This window comes from Pochonia chlamydosporia, chromosome 1 (genome assembly GCF_001653235.2).
Source record: "Pochonia chlamydosporia 170 chromosome 1, whole genome shotgun sequence".
Taxonomy (NCBI): domain Eukaryota; kingdom Fungi; phylum Ascomycota; class Sordariomycetes; order Hypocreales; family Clavicipitaceae; genus Pochonia; species Pochonia chlamydosporia.
In genome coordinates, this window is record NC_035790.1 from 1721236 (window position 1) to 1741344 (window position 20109).

At 51.6% G+C, this 20109-nt stretch overlaps 6 protein-coding genes across 6 annotated transcripts; 4 read left to right on the forward strand and 2 right to left on the reverse strand.

Annotated features, from left to right (window-relative positions):
* Positions 1-3068: 3068 nt before the first annotated feature.
* VFPPC_17402 (hypothetical protein) lies at positions 3069-3497 on the reverse strand (the record flags this gene model as incomplete). The annotated part of the gene is made up of 1 exon (XM_022429114.1): positions 3069-3497. The coding sequence occupies one exon, from the start codon at positions 3495-3497 to the stop codon at positions 3069-3071; it is 429 nt and encodes a 142-aa protein (XP_022285869.1).
* Positions 3498-5177: 1680 nt separating this feature from the next.
* Positions 5178-6924, forward strand: VFPPC_00419 (G-protein coupled receptor; the record flags this gene model as incomplete). Its single annotated transcript, XM_022428171.1, has 4 exons — positions 5178-5253; positions 5309-5550; positions 5618-6388; positions 6517-6924. 4 exons carry the CDS (start codon positions 5178-5180, stop codon positions 6922-6924), a joined length of 1497 nt encoding a protein of 498 aa, XP_022284668.1.
* Positions 6925-8496: 1572 nt separating this feature from the next.
* VFPPC_00420 (glycoside hydrolase family 5 protein) lies at positions 8497-10002 on the forward strand (the record flags this gene model as incomplete). The annotated part of the gene is made up of 1 exon (XM_018280441.1): positions 8497-10002. The coding sequence occupies one exon, from the start codon at positions 8497-8499 to the stop codon at positions 10000-10002; it is 1506 nt and encodes a 501-aa protein (XP_018148527.1).
* A 684-nt stretch (positions 10003-10686) lies between these two features.
* On the reverse strand, positions 10687-10926 carry VFPPC_15132 (hypothetical protein; the record flags this gene model as incomplete). The annotated part of the gene is made up of 1 exon (XM_018292885.1): positions 10687-10926. One exon carries the CDS (start codon positions 10924-10926, stop codon positions 10687-10689), a length of 240 nt encoding a protein of 79 aa, XP_018148528.1.
* Positions 10927-11496: 570 nt separating this feature from the next.
* On the forward strand, positions 11497-14184 carry VFPPC_00421 (pyridine nucleotide-disulfide oxidoreductase family protein; the record flags this gene model as incomplete). The annotated part of the gene is made up of 4 exons (XM_018280442.1): positions 11497-11577; positions 11652-11861; positions 11929-12707; positions 12765-14184. 4 exons carry the CDS (start codon positions 11497-11499, stop codon positions 14182-14184), a joined length of 2490 nt encoding a protein of 829 aa, XP_018148529.1.
* Positions 14185-17617: 3433 nt separating this feature from the next.
* On the forward strand, positions 17618-19310 carry VFPPC_00422 (ammonium transporter MEP3; the record flags this gene model as incomplete). Its single annotated transcript, XM_018280443.1, has 3 exons — positions 17618-17687; positions 17763-18686; positions 18751-19310. The coding sequence occupies 3 exons, from the start codon at positions 17618-17620 to the stop codon at positions 19308-19310; spliced, it is 1554 nt and encodes a 517-aa protein (XP_018148531.1).
* Positions 19311-20109: the final 799 nt, after the last annotated feature.

Here is a 20109-nt window from a genome sequence, read left to right on the forward strand (position 1 = left end):
GCGTCGCTGGTGTCGGAGGATTGTCATGTGGCATGGTCCAACCTTGCTCAAAGAAGAATCACGTCCGGCAACTATTATAGCAGAGCATCAGTGGTGGTCGCACGCAACGCTACCCCCGGATTGATGGTTAAGTGACTTGCCCGTTGTTGGAGGACAATCTGGTGCACACCAGATGTTGCCCAAATGTGATCCCCGCAAACTGACAACTCACTTTGTATTGTGGTGTGGCCGGAAATAATATAATCACAACAACAAACGCGGCAGCCTCTTTGTGATGGACCATTGAAGCGGCCGCAAGACCGAATACCCAGACGACCGATCAACATTAAAATTGCTTAGTTGTGCAGCACAGTCTCGCCTGGGATTAGCTACAGAGCTGATTGCGCTTGAGCCAATGAATGTCGCGCAATACTCACCCCGCACAGGCCCATGATTTGGCACAGAACAAATCAATTGCTCTGGATGCAAGACAAGAGGGCGTGCAATGTCGAATTCTATCAGACTCGACAGGAACCATGTGTAAAAATTCAAACGAGATGCAAACGCCTTCAGTCATTTCGAATCAAGCGGGGATCTCTTGGGGCGCTTGCCTTATTCATGCTATAGGCCGATCGTTCTTCCCGGAACCCAGTCTGCCCAGCAAAGGCTGTCAGTGGAAGGGAAGGCACGATGCAGCCCGACCAGTCAGCAAGCGAGTCTCCTTTCTTGACTTCTGACAGGCTCGGGCTGGCAGCCGGCGCACAATGTGGCGACTTGCAATGCTCGTTTCTGTGAACCTGACTGGTTACGATGCCAGATTTTATCTCATGAGAACGGCACCATTCATCACTCACCCGTCAGAAATCAGCTGTGGGAGCAATATCGTCTGCCTTTGCCATCTACGAATGATGTTGGCGGAATGGCCCGAGCCTAGCAAACAAGTCTGGTACGTGCGTCAAATGTCGACTTGTCGCTTAACCCTGATTGAAGAGCCAATACTCAACATTCTTGTCTGGTCCATGTTGATAGACTAATTCGGTGTTTTACTACCAGCCAATGTTCCCATTTGGGGAACGTCGAGCCTCTACAGGTCAATGCAAGTTCTCGCCGCCATGGTTTGCATGACTTTGTGAGACGTGCACATATGGCATGGAGTATGGGGCATGCAGGTGAGGGTTGCGCAGCTTGTTGTTACGAACCAGGTCGGAAGCTCATCTAAAACTTACTCGCGACCCAACAGGCACTCGTGTACTTCGTGCCTTGCAGATTATTCTCTGCCCATCATTGCGTCCGTCTCGGAACCCTAGCGCCACCCCTGCCAGTTGACCCCATGGACACCGGCTCTGGTGTGGGTTTGTCGACTCCGGGTGGTGACTAAATTGCCCAAACGATGCCACTGGCTTAACTTACGGAGTACTTCCTCGTGTATTTCTCGAAACTGCTGCAACTCTATTGTAGAATAACTTCAAAAATTCTGGGATATCACGAATCAAAATAGCTTCAGGCTGCAGCGAAAATCATAGCCCTCATTGTCCAGTTATGGGCATCTCTTCGACACAACACTCACCTAGGGTCAGCGGTAACGACGTTGGATGTCCCCAATTCCTAAGACTTGGGGATTCGGGCACAGCAGCCACCTTCAAAAGATTGCCCTCTACAGTGAATATGGGGCTTGATCATGACGTTCATGTCTCAGAACCTCAGACATAAGATGTGGTAGGTGCACCTTGGACTGTCCTCAGCGCCACGGAGTGGGTGATACGAAGCAAGATCTTCGGCATGCCAGCGAACTATATTTGTCGGAGAAGGGAACAATAAAAGCAAGTATAGCCTGTTTACCCCATAAATGGCTGAGATCGAGATAAACCAACCATCTACTCCCGCCCGAAGTTGACCGTCGCTCAGCTCGTGAGTTACCTTCTTGGCTGGTGGCTCTATACGATGAGTGAGAGGCTGTCATCGTCTGTCATGCTTCTACTATTGTCGTGGTGGGCTATAGAAGCCCATGGCTGACCAACGGGCTCGCGGCTTCGCTGGGACTGATGATGGGGTCAAGTGTAAACCTCTGGTACGAGATTTGGAACAGAAGATGGTGACTGGCCAGTCGTGGGTATGTATCTATTGGATGGAGACCAACCAACTGCATTTTGTGGTCGCACCGACACAAGCCTCAGCAAAATCTTATGCGACCCCATGTTTGACACTTTCGTTGGATCTTTTGGAGGCACATTATTGCCAATTGACGACGTCCGTCGCGCACAAGCGAAAGAGTGACAACTTTCATACTAGTTGACAAGTTGGACAAGGAGTGGCATCGATTCGGATTCATATTCACACCAGAAAGTTTCAGACATGATCCGGCCGTACCAGCTCGGCTGCTTGTCCCAGAGTTGGAAGTGATGGACGACGCCCAAGACATAGCGGACGGGAGTATGCCAGTGTTGCCTGTTCCTCGGAGCTAAGAAGGCAGCCGCCATTTGAGACGATTCATTGACGTCCATAAAAATGATTTCGTTCTTGAGTCAACATAAGAGAGCAAGCCAGGCTGTGTTTGGACAACTCAAAAAACCTGTCATCAGTTCGCAACAGGCAAGTGCATGAAAAAGACATGGAGCTTCAAGTGCCACCATCAGAACCGTGCTCCAGAGTCTTCTGCATTCTGCAGCCAACCAACCTCATGGTCACTGCGACATGGATGCCATTTCCATCAATTGATGTCTTGCCGAGCAATCCCAAGCTGGACACTTCGCACTCCTTTACCCACTCTCCAAAAAAGGGTTTGCCTGCATCTCGTACAGCACCAATTGTCTGCACGAGTACAGCTCATGCACCATCAGGAGTCTCCATTCAAAGGCCAAGAGACGTGCTGGAACCAGACCAAACCAGGCTGTGCGAAGGTTACACAACGCCCTGTGCACCTTGACGAATGCCATGCGCATTGTGCATGCAATAAAGCGGCTGCGGCACCCTTGACCCCTGTGGCGGCGTCCAGGTTTGGCCAAGATGTGGCCCCGCCGCCTCTCTTCTTCTCGTCCACCTGTCCATCTTCTCCAAGCTGCCTCCGAAGCGGGCAAAAACATTGCCAGTGCTCAAAGTTCATGATGGCCAAATGCGAACCATGTTGCCGTTGCCTGTATCACGAGACCCGCTTCCACGAGCCTGCCTGGTCGATTTCCTGCTCTGGGCTCTCCATGGCACTGATGGCAGATCAACTGGTTGCAACTGAGGTTCATTGGCAAGTTACTGTCAAAGGTGTCCTTCCCGTTACCAATGGTCCGAATTGCTGCTCCCCTTCTCTTTGTTCGATTCTTCTGCACTGGCCTTGTGTGTCCTGGGTTCTGCTGCCGGGCCCCTTCCCATCTAGGAGCCTCATGGCAGAGAAAGGCACGCCCTTTCCTTTCGTTTCGTGGACTAATTAATTGCCAGGTCTTGGTGCTCGATTTCTGTGCAATCAACATGCCTTGACATACTGCCAGAAGCATATTCCTCAACTCCCACGTTGATAGACGCCTCGGCATCTACCAGATGGCGTTGCGCCGCATCGTCACTCCTGAGCAAACTGGCCTCGTCATGGCAGTCTTGAACAGCGATTGGAGGCTCCAACCATGGTGGTATTGAGGACTTCCACTCTTGCTATCCTGTCAGGAGTCATCGCAGTGGTTCAACTGGGGAATTGCTTGCCCAGAAGTCATGTTGACCCACCTGACCCTGTTCCAATCGCCTCTGTCTGTTTCGGCTCTAGCAAAGGTCTGCCCCAATCCAAGTCATCCATCCACCAAATCGTTAGCTTGCCGGGTCTTGCCATATTGCCACGCGACCCTTGACTGCCAACCGCGTGCCTGGCACTCAATCTAATTCGCATCAGCGACTATGGATTCTCTGTTCATAGTTTACTCCTCAGCCGTCCACCTCGAATCGACAGAGAATCGAGCGAAAGATATCCAGGGGCCAGGAGACGGGGGGCGGGGTGGCAATCGTCCCCTCGTCGCCTCCGTCCAAAAGAATATTCGCATCACCCCATACCCATAGCCTCCATCACATCCACAACTGCTTCCAGGCACGCAAATGGCCCCTGCAGGATCCCATGAAGAGTTGAACCCAGGGGGGAGTTACTCAAGATGTCCAAGTGCGTACTCTGGAGCGGGCTAAGCTAAACCAACCCAATGGCTCCAGTTATCCAAGGATCCAGTCAACCAGCCAGTCAAGCAGTCCACCCACCACCTGCAGACTCGCCGATGCAGACAATCTTCCCGCCCTGGCTTTGGCCCCAAACACATGACAACCTTGAGAGAGGCTTGCAAGCTCGCTCACCAGAGCCTACTAGCCCGGACCACTAGCTCAACGGACCTCCTTGAACACCATTTTGAGCCCCCAGCTCCGACGCCCAGTCAGAGAAAAATTTAAGAGTCTAGGCTAGTAAAGCCATGGGGGTGGGCGACGGAGAACGAGGGACCAGGATCTTTCATGATATCCGCCCACTCACACCAGTTGGCTCTTGACGACTCAGAAGATACACGCCCACCCACTTGGACGTTGACCACCTCGAATTGATCCAAACTCACCCCCAGAGACGAAGTACAGTAGAAATCCAAAGTACTTTATGGTCCTGTCTCGCCCTTCCCACAGCATGTTCGTTGCTTACTTCCCCGGACCCGAATTTTTTTACATTTATTTCTACTTTTATTCCTACACTCCTTGATCAATTATTATTCCTACTCGACATCGCACATCCTCTCACATTGTCCAAAGTTCCATCAACATCCAACCCGAGGCCATGCCTCTAAGCACCGGGTTGTAACCACGCCCTCTCCTGTGCTTCCGAATTCGGTCACGTATCTTTTAGTCCCGGACCATTCTGGCTGTGCTTTTTGCATCTATTTAACAATTACTTGGTTTTTACCCTTTTATCGCCTCGTCAAAGGAAGAACTGTCGGAAATTACTCCGGGATAATTGAATCGAGATTCGTCGACACCTCGTGGCCGGATAGTGGGACAGCCTGCGGAGAACATATAGCACGCATGCCGCTATTACTATAATACGATTAGACGACGAAGCATATACTGCGTTGGAAAAACGACAACGATAATCTTGCTCATCGCATTGGAATATTTTTCAAAAGCTGCCGTCTTCGCGCTGGACATTTCACGAACCACACTTGCTTAAAGAATCCCGGGGACACAACTCAGAATCCTTGAAGATGGTTAATTTAACGGGAGTCAACCTCTGCCCCCCGCCATTTATCGACTCGAATCTTTACCTACACAGTCAAGGATGTATGAAAATCGGCCCACGAGCTTTTGTTGTACCGGACCTGCTAACATGCTATAGACGTCGATGGCCGGTTATGTCAAAGGATTGCAGAAGACTTAAAATGTTGCCTTCCATGCCCTATGACCGACTGGATATACCCAGATAGCTTCGATACCATGACGGTGGTGGCCAACTGGATAGCAGCAGTGAGCACGATATGCTGCGTGTATCTCCTTGCGTCTTGGGCAGCCCTTCCTGTGGACAAGACAAACAGACATTATTTGAGTGTCTGCTTCACTTTTGGCGTCCTACTAATGAATGTGAGTCTCCACGTCTCCCATTGCCTCGTGCTTCGCATTTTGCGTCAGAATCTGACCAAAGATTTAGCTTGGATTCGTGGTCCCTCTGGCTGCTCAACCGGATCAGTGCTACGATAAGATCACTCCACATAGCATGTCAAGTAGCAAGGTGTGCGGTGCGTCTGGCAGCCTTCTCATTCTAGGAGGTTGGTGTGGCGTCATGTGGGCATTCTTGCGATCACTGTCGCTGCATCTCCAAATTTGTTGGCAGGTTCTGGTGGGACGAAGCTTCATGATCTTTGCCCAGGCTGCCGGTTGGGGTGTTCCCTTACTCGGCATCACCTTGGCTCTCGTCTTTAGTGGTGTCTCTTTTCGATTCGGTCAAACGTGTCACATCAACCACAAGAACAGTCTCGCGGATTTGTGGATTCCTCTCCTCATATTCGCGGGGGCAACCGTGATCCTTACCTTTGCGACATTTGGTTACTGCGTCAAAGTCTACCTGGCCTCCTTATACGACAACTCTGCCTCGACTGAGGGATCAAGTCTCCCTGCGTACACCAATAGCGTCAGAACAGTGTCCCCTCGCCAAGCTTACCGTCGTGTGAAACGTGTTATCGCTTTGCAGTGGCGCGGTATTGCCATTGTCTTGATCATCATTGCTGATGTCATATTCTTTTCGGTCATCTTCGTGTTCCAAGACAACGTCGTGCAATCAGTGACCAATGACCCTCGCGTGGCTCAAGATTGGGTAACGTGCTTGATTGGCGCTGGGGGTGACAAGAACAAGTGTCTCAACTATGCGGGTTCCATTGTGGTCAACGAAGCCACTGTAACGGCTGTGTTACTTTTACTAGGGGTTCGTTGGTTTCTCTTTCTTAGCCCCGTACCCATTTGTTATGCCCGTGTTGGAACAAAAACTCGGGCACACAAACCATGGATTGTGACGAGAGACTCTTGTATTTTTGGCTAACTTGAGTTTTGTAGTTGAACGGTATTTGGCTCTTATTCTTATTGGGCCGCATCTCCATGTTCACGGCCTGGTACGATTTGTTCAAATCATTCCTACCAGGCAGTCGCCGACAGAAAGAGTTTGTATCTGTGGATGCTCGTTATGAGGCTAAGAAAGATGCACGCAATTCACGTTCGTACGAAATGCTCTCCAGGGATTCTAGCGCTGTGGTAACACCACTTTCTCCAGTGAAATCGCCGCCACCGGGGCGACGAACCCCCGACTACTTTGGGCAGACGGCACGATATCACGCTCCTGCGAGATCGTTCTCGAGCCCGCGACCGCCGCAGACAGCTTCCTGGGACCCCCAGCAAACCTTTGCGCAACCCGAGCGCCCAGAATATCATCAGGATATGAACCCGCTAGGCATGAACAGAATTTAATTGTCATACTGCCCGGCCTATTATCGCATTTGCTTCCCCGCGGAAGCGCGCCGTCGAGCGTTAACGATGAAATTTATGAAAACGGCACACACGCAACGCCGTCACGGAGACAGACGATTCGATCGCATTGTTTGTTCGCATGAATTGCACGATCCCGGAATTTCACCCGGAGAGCACCCAAGCTGGTGCCTAATTACCAAGGCTTTGAAGCGCAATGTTGCGTGTAAGCTCTTGATGTCCCCTCTTGCACTTTGCCCAAGAGGGGAAATGGCTCAACGTGGCCATGAAAATAAAAATGTTCTTTACCGAACTGCTTGAAACGGAAAGCGTGGCGTCACGGTCGTTACACTTTATTTTTCTTACTCTTAATGGAGGTGTTGTACTGTATTGTACTGTAAAGGGCCGTGTGTTATGTAGGTGCCTGGGAAATGGGGCCAGATGAAGATTTGGTCGTACCAATATCGTCGCATACGTGCCAAGACCAATAATGAACACGTCGGGGGAATGCTATCTGGTCCAGGGCAATATATGTGAGGGTATGGGCGAGAAGCTGCGGCCAGCAAAAGGAGAGAACACAGCCAAGGCCATATGAACACCAAACCGGATGTGTAACTACATTTCACATCAATTCGTGTTGAGGCCGTCTCCCAGTTCTTGTATATAGAATCGAACAAATTAAGTCAAATAAGATAAATCAATCAACTCGGCCCTCTTTGGCTCCACGTCGTTGTGTGTGCCTCTATCCTTTTGTCGAATTTAGTTTTGCTGCCAGTATGGAAGGTGTCCTCTATGAGAGAATCAAGAACGCGCAAGCAACAAGTCAGACTGGTTCATTCTCCAAACCAGGTTTGATAACGGAAGCCTGTTCATGCTCAATCAATCCCCTGTTTCAAAGTGGGCTGTGTCGTAACTATTCCACACAATAAATTGAGTGGAAAGAACAGATAACCCACAGCCATACAAATCTTACATCAGACAAGCCAGCAGGGCTGAAAGCTGATTCCATATTCGTCGACTCCAAGCGACGACATAGTGTCGGGTTGTTCAGCAGCTTCTATTTGCCGGGCGCTCCGGATGGCACAATGGCTGGCTCCAGGCCACCATTTTCTGGGCTGGTCCCAAAGCATAAGAAATATTTGGATGGCTTGAGAATACATATATGTCTTCATCGGTGTGTTCGGCACGAGCGCTGCCTTTCATCCATTGTTTCCCGCAAGATTTTAGTCGGAACGCTCAGCTAATATCTTTATCGTGCATAGCTTGATGTGTATTTCCCCAGGAAAGCTGGTGAGCGTCGCGCTAGGGATTGATCGACACCAGCACGGGAGTGCCGGATCCGAAACCCTCAGGTATTGAAGAGGAATGGTCTTGACGACAATTTGAGATTTGATAGACCAGATCCTTCAACCTGTTCAACTTGTCGTCCATTGGCAATCGTCTCCCCTTCTATTTTTTTCATCAGTTTCCCATCATTATTCTGAGGCCAGCCGGTGGTGCTACACCGTTACAGTGTGTCGCGTGCCCAACTGCCGTGTTGGAGATTGATGCGACACACCAAGCATTCTCACCAGAATGGGCGGGGCGATCAGGCTACCTGGGCCGTTTGCCGGCGAGGGCTCTTGGGCGGGAAATCGTCACTCGGGGGAGGAATCTATCGAGAGGTTGAGGGAATCAGAGCTGCCGTTGTTCTCGCTCCCCATAACAAGAGCGGCGGCAAGGGGAGAAGGACAAGTTGGTGAAGGGGTTGACGACGCAGTTGTGTGGATGAAAGCGAAGCGAAAACTCAGGAGTACATGGGCGACATGGTCAACACTACGTCGATTTATGTTGCGAAGAAGGCGGATTTTGGCGTTGCTTGTTGTATTACTGCTCGCAGGCTTCTTTGCAGGATACTTGTACAACACGGAGACGGCCATCAATGCGATCTGGATCCCAGACAAGGACTCAATATCATTTGGTAAGAAGCCGTTGCCGCCGCCGCTGGAACGGACACAAATTACAAACTACACACTGCCGCTTCGCACCAAGGGTCGAAATATCGTCGATGTAGAGGGGAGGCGATTCAAACTGGCTTCGATAAACTGGTACGGCGCAAGCGACGAGTTATTCGTCCCGGGAGGGCTTGACATACAGCACCGCAAAGTTATTGCGCAGACCATCAAGAAACTGGGCTTCAATAGCGTACGACTGCCCTATGCAGATGAGTTGGTGACCAAGAATCCCGTCCTCGACGCCAAGCTGGTCAAGGCGAATCCAGACCTCGCAGGACTACGGGCACTGGACGTCCTGGAAGCTGTTACAACGACACTTACAGAAGAAGGGATCGCCGTTATTGTGAACAATCACATCACGAGGGCGACATGGTGCTGTGGCGCGAACCCATGCGACGCGGCCTGGGCAAACGACTACCTCCTGGGAATATGTAAAGTCACACAGACAGAAGACGACTGGATACGAAACTGGGAAACAGTCATGGCAAGATTCACCAACAACTCGCTCGTCATTGGCGCCGACCTGCGCAACGAAGTCCGCGGCCTCTGGGGCACGATGCCATGGTCCAAGTGGGCGAGGGCAGCTGAACGCTGTGGAAACCGCCTCCTGGCCCTGAACCCGAACTGGCTGATCGTCGTCGAGGGGACAGAGTCGTCCAACGACCTGCGCGGCGTGCGAGGCCGGCCCGTGAAGCTCGACGTCGCGAACCGGCTGGTGTACTCGGCGCATGTGTACGCCTGGTCTGGCTGGGGCAGTTTCGGGGGCCGCTTCTCCAAGAGGAGCTACGGGTCGTTTAGGGAGAGCATGCGCGAGCACTGGGGGTATTTGCTGGAAGGGGACTCGGCGCCCGTCTGGGTTGGCGAGGTTGGCGCGCCGAGGGTGCCGGCGAGTGTGGGCGATGTGAGGTATTGGAGGAACTTGTGGCGGTATCTGGGGGAGGTGGATGCGGATTTTGGGTATTGGGCTTTGAATCCGAGGAAGGCGGCGGGGAATGTGAGTGAGAGTTATGCGGTGGTTGGGGATGATTGGGTGACGGCGGTGTTGGATTATAGGATGATGAGTATGGTGGAGGCGATGAGGAGGTGAGAGGTGAAATGAGGTGAGGTGAGGTGAGGTGAGGTGAGAGAGTGAGAGGAGATGAGGTGAGGAGTGAGAAGTGGTGATGGTGATGGTGGAGGATGGATATGGTACATGGTGTGGCGTTGGGTTATGTTTGTGGAATGCTTGGTTTTGGCGGATAAAAGCATTTGATATGGCATGAATGATGAGATTTGACATGATTTGGATGTGTTGAACGGACCTGTCTTGAGTAGATGTTTGTAAATGTCGAGACCGCAACTCGGATAAGACGTTGTTTTAGATGGATCAGACTCAAAAAGTCGTGGATCCTTGCATATGAGGTCATAGTAAAACTCCAAATATATACATATGTATGTATAGATGCGTGAGACATGGGAACGTTACATTTGAATATTCTTGCCAACACATCAGATGAAGCGCTTTATTCATATTGTGGTGAATGGTGCCGCAGAATCAATATGAACCGTGCGTCTTTGCATCAATACGCTGTGAATGTGTTGATCCTCAGACACATATACACACACAGACACATACACACACACACAGAGAGAGAGAGAGAGACAGAAACAAAGACACGTGGTGCGCAGACTCAAGCCCGTCCTTGCCTGACCAAAGTGGTAAAGGCTGGTGTGATGTAATGCTGTGCATGTCTTTCCATGTCTTCCAAAGTTCAATGTTCCTTCACGTAAGTCAAGTCAAACCAGACATGCTTCCGTGCCGCCCGCTGTCTGTCAACCTCCCGCGCCCGCAAACCCGACAATGCAACCCTACAGGGTGTGAATCTGAATCTTCCATTGCCCGTGATTCATTGATGGATGCCATTTTGAATTTTGATGCCAGCCAGCTTGAGTATAGATAGCCAGCTTGTTGCTGTGGTGGAGGCGACGCCACTGAGTTTAGCTCACAGACTGTCGATTCCTCCTGCTTCATCGCCTTCTAGCTACAGCATACAGCAGAATAGAAAAAGTAAAAATACAAAAAAAGAACCCCCGATCGATTCTTCCTCTCACAGGTTAGGTCACGTCCCTGTCCTCAATGGCGTCGTCAATCGGGCCATGTCTCAATAAAAGTGCGGGCAAATGGACAAGGGACATCTCGAGGCCCCACAATTGCCGCCCGCCACCCGCAAAGTGTCATGTCACACACAAGTGACAAGAGGTCCATGTGACGACACCAGTAAACCACCTGTTGGACATTTCACAACCAAACCATTTCATGGCCAGCTAGCAGAAAGGCTGAGCTGAGCTGAGCTGTTATCGTCGTCTCCCGGTTTCAGATCTCGAGCCGCATTCGCCAAACTGTCTTGAACGAGGCAAACAGCAAACCTATCTCCCTGCCCGCATCTGGTCCCTCCTCTCACCTCCTCCGTCAGGCACAAATACACCCATCCCGCCTTTCGGCCCTCGTCGAAAATAGTTGCCCCCCCCCCTTGGTCGTCTCCAGCGCATACATGTGCTGTTTCTTTTGTGGCCCAGCAGCGGCGACTGCTAGACTTCCTCCATGGACAGTCCAGAGGAGAAGCGCCGCTTGTTCCGACCTGCTACGGTAGGGACGTGCCATGCGCAGACGGCTACCGAGCGGGTGCGTATGTCCTTTTGTTTTTGGCGAGACAAATGCTTCGATACACAAGTCAGAGCTGATTCTGGTTGACCTAGTTTGGCGATGATGCCAGACGCGCGATTATCGACCGCGAGCGCACCGCCCTTGGACTACATCCTGCGGGTGTAGAATGGCCTATTAACTGGCCTGCTTCCGATAGCGATGAAGACGATGACCATCATGTTCCTGCCACGTCCATTTACAAGCTGGTGCCTACCATGCAGACTTACAGAAACAACTTGACTGCTTTGTCTCAGAAATATAATGTTGGCTTACTCCTCCACCAAAAGCTATTCAGGACCTCTTCAAAGTGCTGATCCATGTCGTATGTAGTTGTACTTTGCTGCCTACCGTGGCAGAGTCTTCGTCTATGTGCCTCGAAGTGTTCCGAAACAGACGATACCAACGCACCCTGATCTCCAACTTGTCACATCGCCTAGCCGAGTGGCATATCTTATTGGGGGCTATCTCGACCCGTCGTCTCCCCACTCGATCAACCACATGATTGTTGGATCACTTGGCCAGGAGGAAATTGTGGCTACGTGCTACGACGACGGCGATGTTATTGCATTTTACACAAAAGATATTGCCGAGTGCATCCACGCAAAGTCAGAGTTGTCCGGTCCTGCATCGCCGAAACTTCGCCGGACATCAGCATGCTCTCTAAACGCAGGGAATGCGCCGAAACCGTTCTTCCATGAAAACGTGGGCATCTCCGCTTGGGGATTGGCAGTGCATCAAAAGTCTCGTCTCATTGCTGTCAGCTCGAATCGTTTCGAGGTTACCGTATTCGCGCCGGCCCTGGCGACCAACGAGTCGAGGTCGGCTCGGAACTGCGACTGTGATGCGTGTTGCGATGGCGTGGAGTCGCATGTACGTCGTCGTGCGCGTAACTGGCGAATTGTTGTGTCCTTGGGCCCTCTGTCAGATAACATTCCGAATATAAGCTTCGTCGACGACAAGTACGGCAACGCGGACAAGATTAGCGCTATTGACATCAAGGGTGCCATGTGGCTGGCCGATATTTGGAAACCATCGCAAGCTGCTATCAGAGTGATGCCGTCAACTAGCCCGCTGTTGAAGAGCGAGGAGTTTTGGCCAGCATCATCTCGGTATGTTTTTTCTACTCTGACGGGGTTGTCAACATGCTAACAATGCTTGCTCGATAGTGGATGGGGAATCCTTGCGCTTCCGAATAGCAGTTTTATGGTGGTCCATTCCGAAGAAGAACTGCTAGGTTCCGCACTCAAAGACCTAGAGATGGTGCCCAAATTGCAAGCTGGTCCCCATCCAATGGTCAACTTGGGCAAAACGATTAGGGAGCTTCCCGACAATCCGTGCACACAACCTCCAGTACGAGCTCCCCTGGTACGCCTCGGCAACCAAGAACCCGCGGATGTTGAATTAGCAGCCGACATTGGAGACGAAGAGTTTGTCTTCGACCACATGAGTGACGATGACGGCTCTGACTTTGGCGAGTCGGAACCCGGCGAGGGGGCGGAAGCAGACGATGATCAAGATATGGAGACGAATTCCGAGGACGAGCTGGAGGCTGATGAGGACCTGGAAGCCGAAGAGGACGACGAGGACGATGTCGACATGTTTTACAATATAATCAATGCCGGTGGAACAGCCCAGAGCGACATTCCACCAACTTTGGCAAGCCAGGCGGAGGAGGCGCCTCAGGATACGCAAAATGTCGTCGAGCAAGCAATTGGGCACCCAGCTACATCTAATGCACAATATCCCGAGGCTTCTGTAGCTCTTCAGGAACTCTTTACAGATCTATTCACGTCTCCGTTTCAGTCCGAATCCGAGAGCCAAGATCTGATCAACGACTATACCGCTTCTCCGACTTCGCCCACGCGATGCCTAAAACTACAACCAGACAGTCCTCCTACCTTGCTGGACATGGTTTATATGCCACATAGCGGACAAGTGCTCGAGGCTCCGCGACACACACTCCATCTCGCTCGGTTCCTCAAGAGAGCAACCGAGTATAACGAAAACACGGCCGGCTACGTCGCTGGCTTGGGCAGATTTGCAGAACGGTACCACATGCTCCGAATGTACGAAAAGGACATTGAAATGCGGACGCTGGATAAACCTCGCCAGAGAGGGCTACCGGAACTAGGCATTCTCTGTCCGTACGCTCTGACCATGGGACTAACACCCGGCCGAGCCATGCGGCCGCATTTCCGCGCGACGAGCCGACTCAACATGGTGGTTCATATCCCGGAACTGTTCCTGGTGATTGTCGGATCGCCTATTGGGAGAGTGCTACTTCTCACTCCCACTCGTCTTGCGAGCCCTATTGAGAAACTACCGGGCGTACTTCACCACGGGCTACGGATAGAATGGGTTCTACCGAGACAATCGGACGAGGACGTTTTTAGGCTCATCAAACGTCCGCTGCATGGAATGGCCGTAGGACCAGTACAAGCAGCCGGTGTGCTGGGCGGCGGAGATGAAGCCCAACGGGCGGCTGTCCCGCGGAGGTACCGACTGATGCTGCATTACAGAAATCACGACATTTTGACCTATGAGATTAGCCGGGAAGAACAGACGGGGAAGTTGTGCATATTCTAGGGTGTTATGGGACGAAGTTGCATATCCAGGAGTGTCATGGGAGAAGGACGTCACATATTCCAGGAGGTCATGGGAGAAGGACGCGTGCATATTGTAGGAGTGCTACGGAGAAGATGGGTTTCTTTCTGTGACTTTTTGCGAATTGGGATTTTGCTCCTTTGGCGTTGGTGGTCTATATGCCGGTAAGCATACAGAGGTGCATTGGCTGGATATCAACATGTAATAGGTTGCAGTACGGACACTGTCGTGAGTTGCCTAGGGAATGGAGAAATTGCCCACTACTCTATTCTTGGTGTTTTCGACACTTGACAGCACACATCACAGCTAGTGACAGGCTAATACCACTGGCCACGAACTAACACAGCTCACCACTCCCACATACAAGCTACAGCAACGGAACTCGGACGGTTCCCCGGATTTCAAATTACCTCCAAGATAAGCATACCTTCGGCACTGTCTGTCGCCCATCCGATCCAGGCAACAAATCTATTTTGCAGTTCAAGATGCAGTCCCAAAGATGTTGTCGTTGCTGCATTCACAATGTTGGCCGTGGCTAGGAGATAAGCCGTGGTAAAGTCGTGGGGCCTCCTACGTGATAAGATCGGGGGCTAAAACTCCACATGGGGAGTTTGGATGGGAATGAGGGATGTTATTGGGCGATAAGGACGTCAAGGTTTCGATATTGGACTCCCTGCATGGTGTTTGGCGCAAGTGTAGAGCATGGGGGGAGTCGACGCCGGACGGGAGCTGAGGAGTGAGACGACATTTTCTCGGGACGGGCTTTCGGGGGGTTGGAATTGATGCTTTCGATGTTGGTGGATTTGACATTCGTGTTGCTGTGAGCTGAATGGATGGTGAGGACGAATGATGATGCTTGTCATCTGGTTCTTCAAGTCGGCGGGCTGCGTCTTCAACATTGTCGACCAACGAAATGGGGAATAATCTGCGGTTAGACGGTCTGAGACGGACAATGGCTCTGCTGCCGCCGGTGTATGCCCGTCAATGGCATGGCCGAGCACGGAGTTCTGGTATTTCTCAGCGTCACGAGCCAACATTGAACCCGCGTCCATCACGTCACTAGGACCAACACCAACCGGAGTGTCGGCCACAAGGACCGGACTAGATACTTATCAGCGACCGTCGCAGTCGTTAGATTGCACAATCCCAGGATGTATAGATACAGAGATAGCCGATTGACTCAGGTAGCCTGTTGGCGTAGTTTGTAAAATTATTTAAATCACCACGTCGTTCTCTTGGCTCAATCAACTTGGCATGCGTAGCCGACGACGTCGAAACGAGCGTCCGATTTATCCAGCCATCACGTCTGCTCCGAAAAAAAGGTCATCCTCCGGCGTGCCAGGCGATTGGCCAGGGTACATGAGATAGCGATAAAAACCTGGGGCAGACCGCATGTCAGGGACTCGCCACAAGGCTGGGCCAAGCATTGGCAGGCGGGAAAACATTGAAGAGATGAGAGGGCTCCAAAGGGGCTCCTCGATGACCAAAGAGGGCCAGTAATGGATTTTGATGCCAATTGTCAGAGATTTGAAGGACGGCGAGTGACTTGATTGGTTGGGCACCCTGAGTCAGCAGCAAGTACCGAAGGAGCCGGCCAATCAGGACTCGTGGGGCGATGCTTATCAGCGACTTTTGGGTTCAGTCAGATTTGGAGGCTGACTTTGGACGCCCCCGGTGTGGCAGTAGGGATTGGAAATGCTTCACATGTGAGATTGGGAGAGCTTTGGTCGATGGGGAGAAACAATCGTTGCCGTTTCCCGAGACATGGGAACGATGGAGATGAAGGTGTCGCATTGCGTGACTTGTGTGAGTTTGTATTCGACAGAATTGCCATTTCGTCGGCGCAATAACTCCAATTTGAAGTTGTTGTTGAAATATTGTCAGGCGGTCGACACAAATTTCTTGATATCTGCGAGGTCCACGCCCCGATAGATAAGGACGGAGACCCTGTTTTTGGGTCCATGTCTCGTGTGGCTCTTGTCTAATTTTGGTCGTGAGCATGACGACTTGTGTGAAAGAGTAGAGGCGGCGCGGACGTTTCCGGGATCGTAATCGCAGGTACAGGTTGGTGGGTGGCTTGTGATTCTGTGCGTGCATCTTTGATGTTTGCTTCATGTTCAATGTTCGTTTATGTTTGTCTCAACAGACAGGTCTCATTATGGACGTTGGGCTGACGGTCAATGGCTACGGCCAACACGAGAATAATAGCAAAGTTGAAGAATACGATTTTTAAGGCCCGACATTTCTTCAGCTCACTGTGTTACAGCAGCGTAATCTACGGCCCGATGCAGATGGTAAGCTGATGATGCGGCAATGCTGTGACGTTGTGATGTGATGCTGTGACGCCTCGCCAAATGAGAGTTGACTGTGTCACCGTTTCTCAACACGTTGCTAAAACGAATTGCTCACGCGCAACGACCATCCCGTATACGTCCGTTTAATAACCAACAATTGACGGTACAGTAACAGTAACAGCAACAGAAGAGCAACATCTCCGATCGCTGCAGAAGCCTTTCTCCCCATTCCCCGGAATTCCACGCGTGAGCAACAACCGCTCTCTGCCAAAATTTCTCCACCAACATCGAACAGACCACGCCCCCCCCCGTTTTCGGCACCCCATGATAAGGGCATCTACTCTTCTGAAATGCACACTTTTTTTCGTCTCTCCCGATAGCCCGAGGCTAATTGGGTATCGAAAAAACCAGGGCCGGCTCCATTATTCGCTGCGCCCGCACCCCCCAAGGCACCGAAGAGGCGTCGCCGTGCCTTTGCATCCTCCATTCATCCAACCTCAATACTCGACACACCCTCCCCGGGGGACAGGGATCTGCGCCGCCGACTCGGGTAACCTCGAGGCCCTTATCTATACCTCTGCTTTCACGGGCGCCCTGCCCTTTCAGCCATGTACACTCCGTCCCCGGACCGGGTATCTTGCTATCAGAACGAGACGAGACAGTGGCATGGCGAGAGACAAGCGCAGGAAGAAGAAACGAGGGAGTAAAAAAAAAAAAGCTGGGGCCGGGAGGTAATCATTTTGCCTGGGATGCTGTAATAGATAGTAATTGGTCTGGGCTGATACATGCTGGCCGCTACCGGGTTTGAGGGTCGTATATAGATGGAGATGGTCCCCTTCACTTCCCGTTTGGCGTCGTTTGTACTTGGTATTGTTATTTTCTTCTCCCTTTGGCCCTTTGGTTATACTGGTAGTGCCGTTTGGTTTGGCGTGCCAAGTATATTCACCGACTTGTGGTTTGATACTCGACACTCTGGTAACTGGTTGGTATTTGGCCGGAAAGGGGAACGACGAAATCGACACTTGAAGCATCATTTCAAGTCGAACTAATAAAACTATCGGCCATCAAACTCCTGGCCATTGAGAAAATCGCCACATTCACAACATCTCTCACATTTCAACATGTCGTACGCCCACCTCGGGCCACCGGCCGTCTTTAACGGCACCAACGATGAGATTGGCGGTGATTCCAGTATGTTCAAACTCATCCATCTCAGCCCACAGCCTACATTTTCCCGCCCAAGTGGCATCTAACCTAACGAAACAGGATCCGAAAACCTCAACCAATGGTACCAATCCGGCGACCAAGCCTTCATCATCATCTCCTCATGCCTCGTCCTCCTCATGGTCCCCGGCATCGCCTTCCTCTACTCCGGCCTCGCGCGAAGAAAGTCCGCCCTCTCCATGCTCTGGGTCGTCATGATGTCCTTTAGCGTCATCGTATTCCAGTGGTACTTCTGGGGCTACTCGCTCGCATTTGGCCAGACCTCCAACAACGGCTTCATCGGCGATCTCAAGCACTTTGGGCTCATCAACGTCTGGGCCACGCCCTCTGTCGGATCGCCTCTCATCCCCGCCCTCCTCTTCTCCTTCTACGAGATGATGTTTTGCGCCGTCACGGCCGCCCTCACCGTCGGGGCGGTCGCCGAGCGAGGTCGTGTGATTCCCGGCATGGTCTTCACCTTCTTCTGGGCGACGCTGGTGTACTGCCCTCTTGCGTACTGGGTCTGGAACGCCAACGGCTGGGGTTTCAAGAATGGCGTGCTGGACTACGCGGGCGGTGTTCCTGTCGAGATTGGCTCGGGTGTGTCTGCGCTGGCGTATTCTTGGGTCTTGGGCCGTCGCAACGAGAAGATGATGATGAACTTTCGCCCGCATAACATCTCGCTGATTACGCTGGGCACCATGTTTCTCTGGTTTGGGTGGCTCGGATTCAACGGCGGCTCTGCGTTTGGTGCTAACCTGCGTGCCGTCATGGCCTGCTGGAACTCGTGTCTGACGGCCATGTTCGCCGCCATGACCTGGTGTCTGCTTGACTTTAGGCTGGCCAAGAAGTGGTCCATGGTGGGTTGGTGCTCCGGCACAATCTCTGGTCTTGTTGCTGCTACGCCTGCTTCTGGATTCATCGATCCCTGGGCGAGTATTGCCCTGGGTGTTGTTGCGGGTGTGTGCTGCAACTTTGGCACAAAGGGTATGTTCTGCTCTCTTTGGTAACAAAGACATTATGCAAGATATAAGACTAACACCCCCTTCAGTCAAGTTCCTTGTCCGTATCGACGACTCCCTCGACGTCTTTGCCGAACACGGCATCGGCGGCATGGTCGGCCTCATCTTCAACGCCTTCTTCGCAACCGGCAAAGTCATTGGCCTCGATGGCGTCAACACCGGTGCCAAGGGCGGCTTCATCGACGGCAACTACAAGCTCCTCGGGTGGCAGATCGCTGCTATTGTCGCCGCCTCCGCATATGCCTTTGTCATGTCCGCCATCATCGCCAAGATCATCGACGTCATTCCCGGCCTCAAGCTTCGCGCCTCAGAGGAGGCAGAGCTGCTGGGCATGGACGACGACCAGCACGGTGAATTCTCATACGACTACGTCGAGGTCCGTCGTGATTTCTTGGCCTGGAGCCCTCCCAGCGGGGAGCCCGCTCACGACGGTGAAATGATTGAGCCGCAGCATGGTATCCAGGAGCATGCCAGCATGGTTCGACCGATGAGTGTGTCTGATGGTCCTGTGGAGAAGAAGTCGTCCACTTCGTCTGTGCAGGATGAGAGGGAAACTCGGACGCCGTCGGTGACTGAAAAGCAGGATTAGGCTGCTTTGGTTGGCGGGTCCATATTGTCTTTTTCTTTTCTGTGTGTTTGTTAGCCGGCGTCGGAGTCAGGGTTGATATTTCACCTTGCTGTAACATACCAGCATTATTCATAGATGGGCACAGGCATAAGCGGTCTGCATACATTAGCTTCCAGTGATGTAACACATCTTCAATTTAACACGTCCACAATTTTAATTCGAGCGTACCTTCATATGTGACATGGAGTGAATCATGATCGTTTTCGTTCACGTTCACGTTGTACTGGCCCAAATAAATGACTTGTTTCTGTTCCTGAGTCTCAACGTTGCACACATGCTGCCCACTACCCAATGGACTCTTTAACCTAGACCGCAAAATAACAATCACCTACGGCGAAGTTAGTGTCTAGAGTCGTTTTGTCAAACAAACCTGCTTCATGAGATCCCGTTTCTCCCATGAGTAATCTGAGGGCCAACACCATGAACGTCTAATTCATGAGAACATGGGCGAATTAATGACAGAGAAAAAGATCAGGCGGGAAAGCAACCACGAATGCCTCCACTCTTATATGAGCTAATATCTTTGAGCAGAATAAGCCTCATGTACCGTGAAGATGGTATACCCAAGTTAGTGAAAACGGAAGAATGCACCAAGAACCGCCGACGCAAGACGTTGAAACAACCATTAAGTGCATTCTAGCCACCCTCTCCCTGCTACTATGCCGTTTGCTAACCAATTCAACTTCAGGTTACCTACACATATACCTAATATATGCAGTCTGCGAAAATTGAGAAGGCAGCTGTACATCGTTTAGCACTG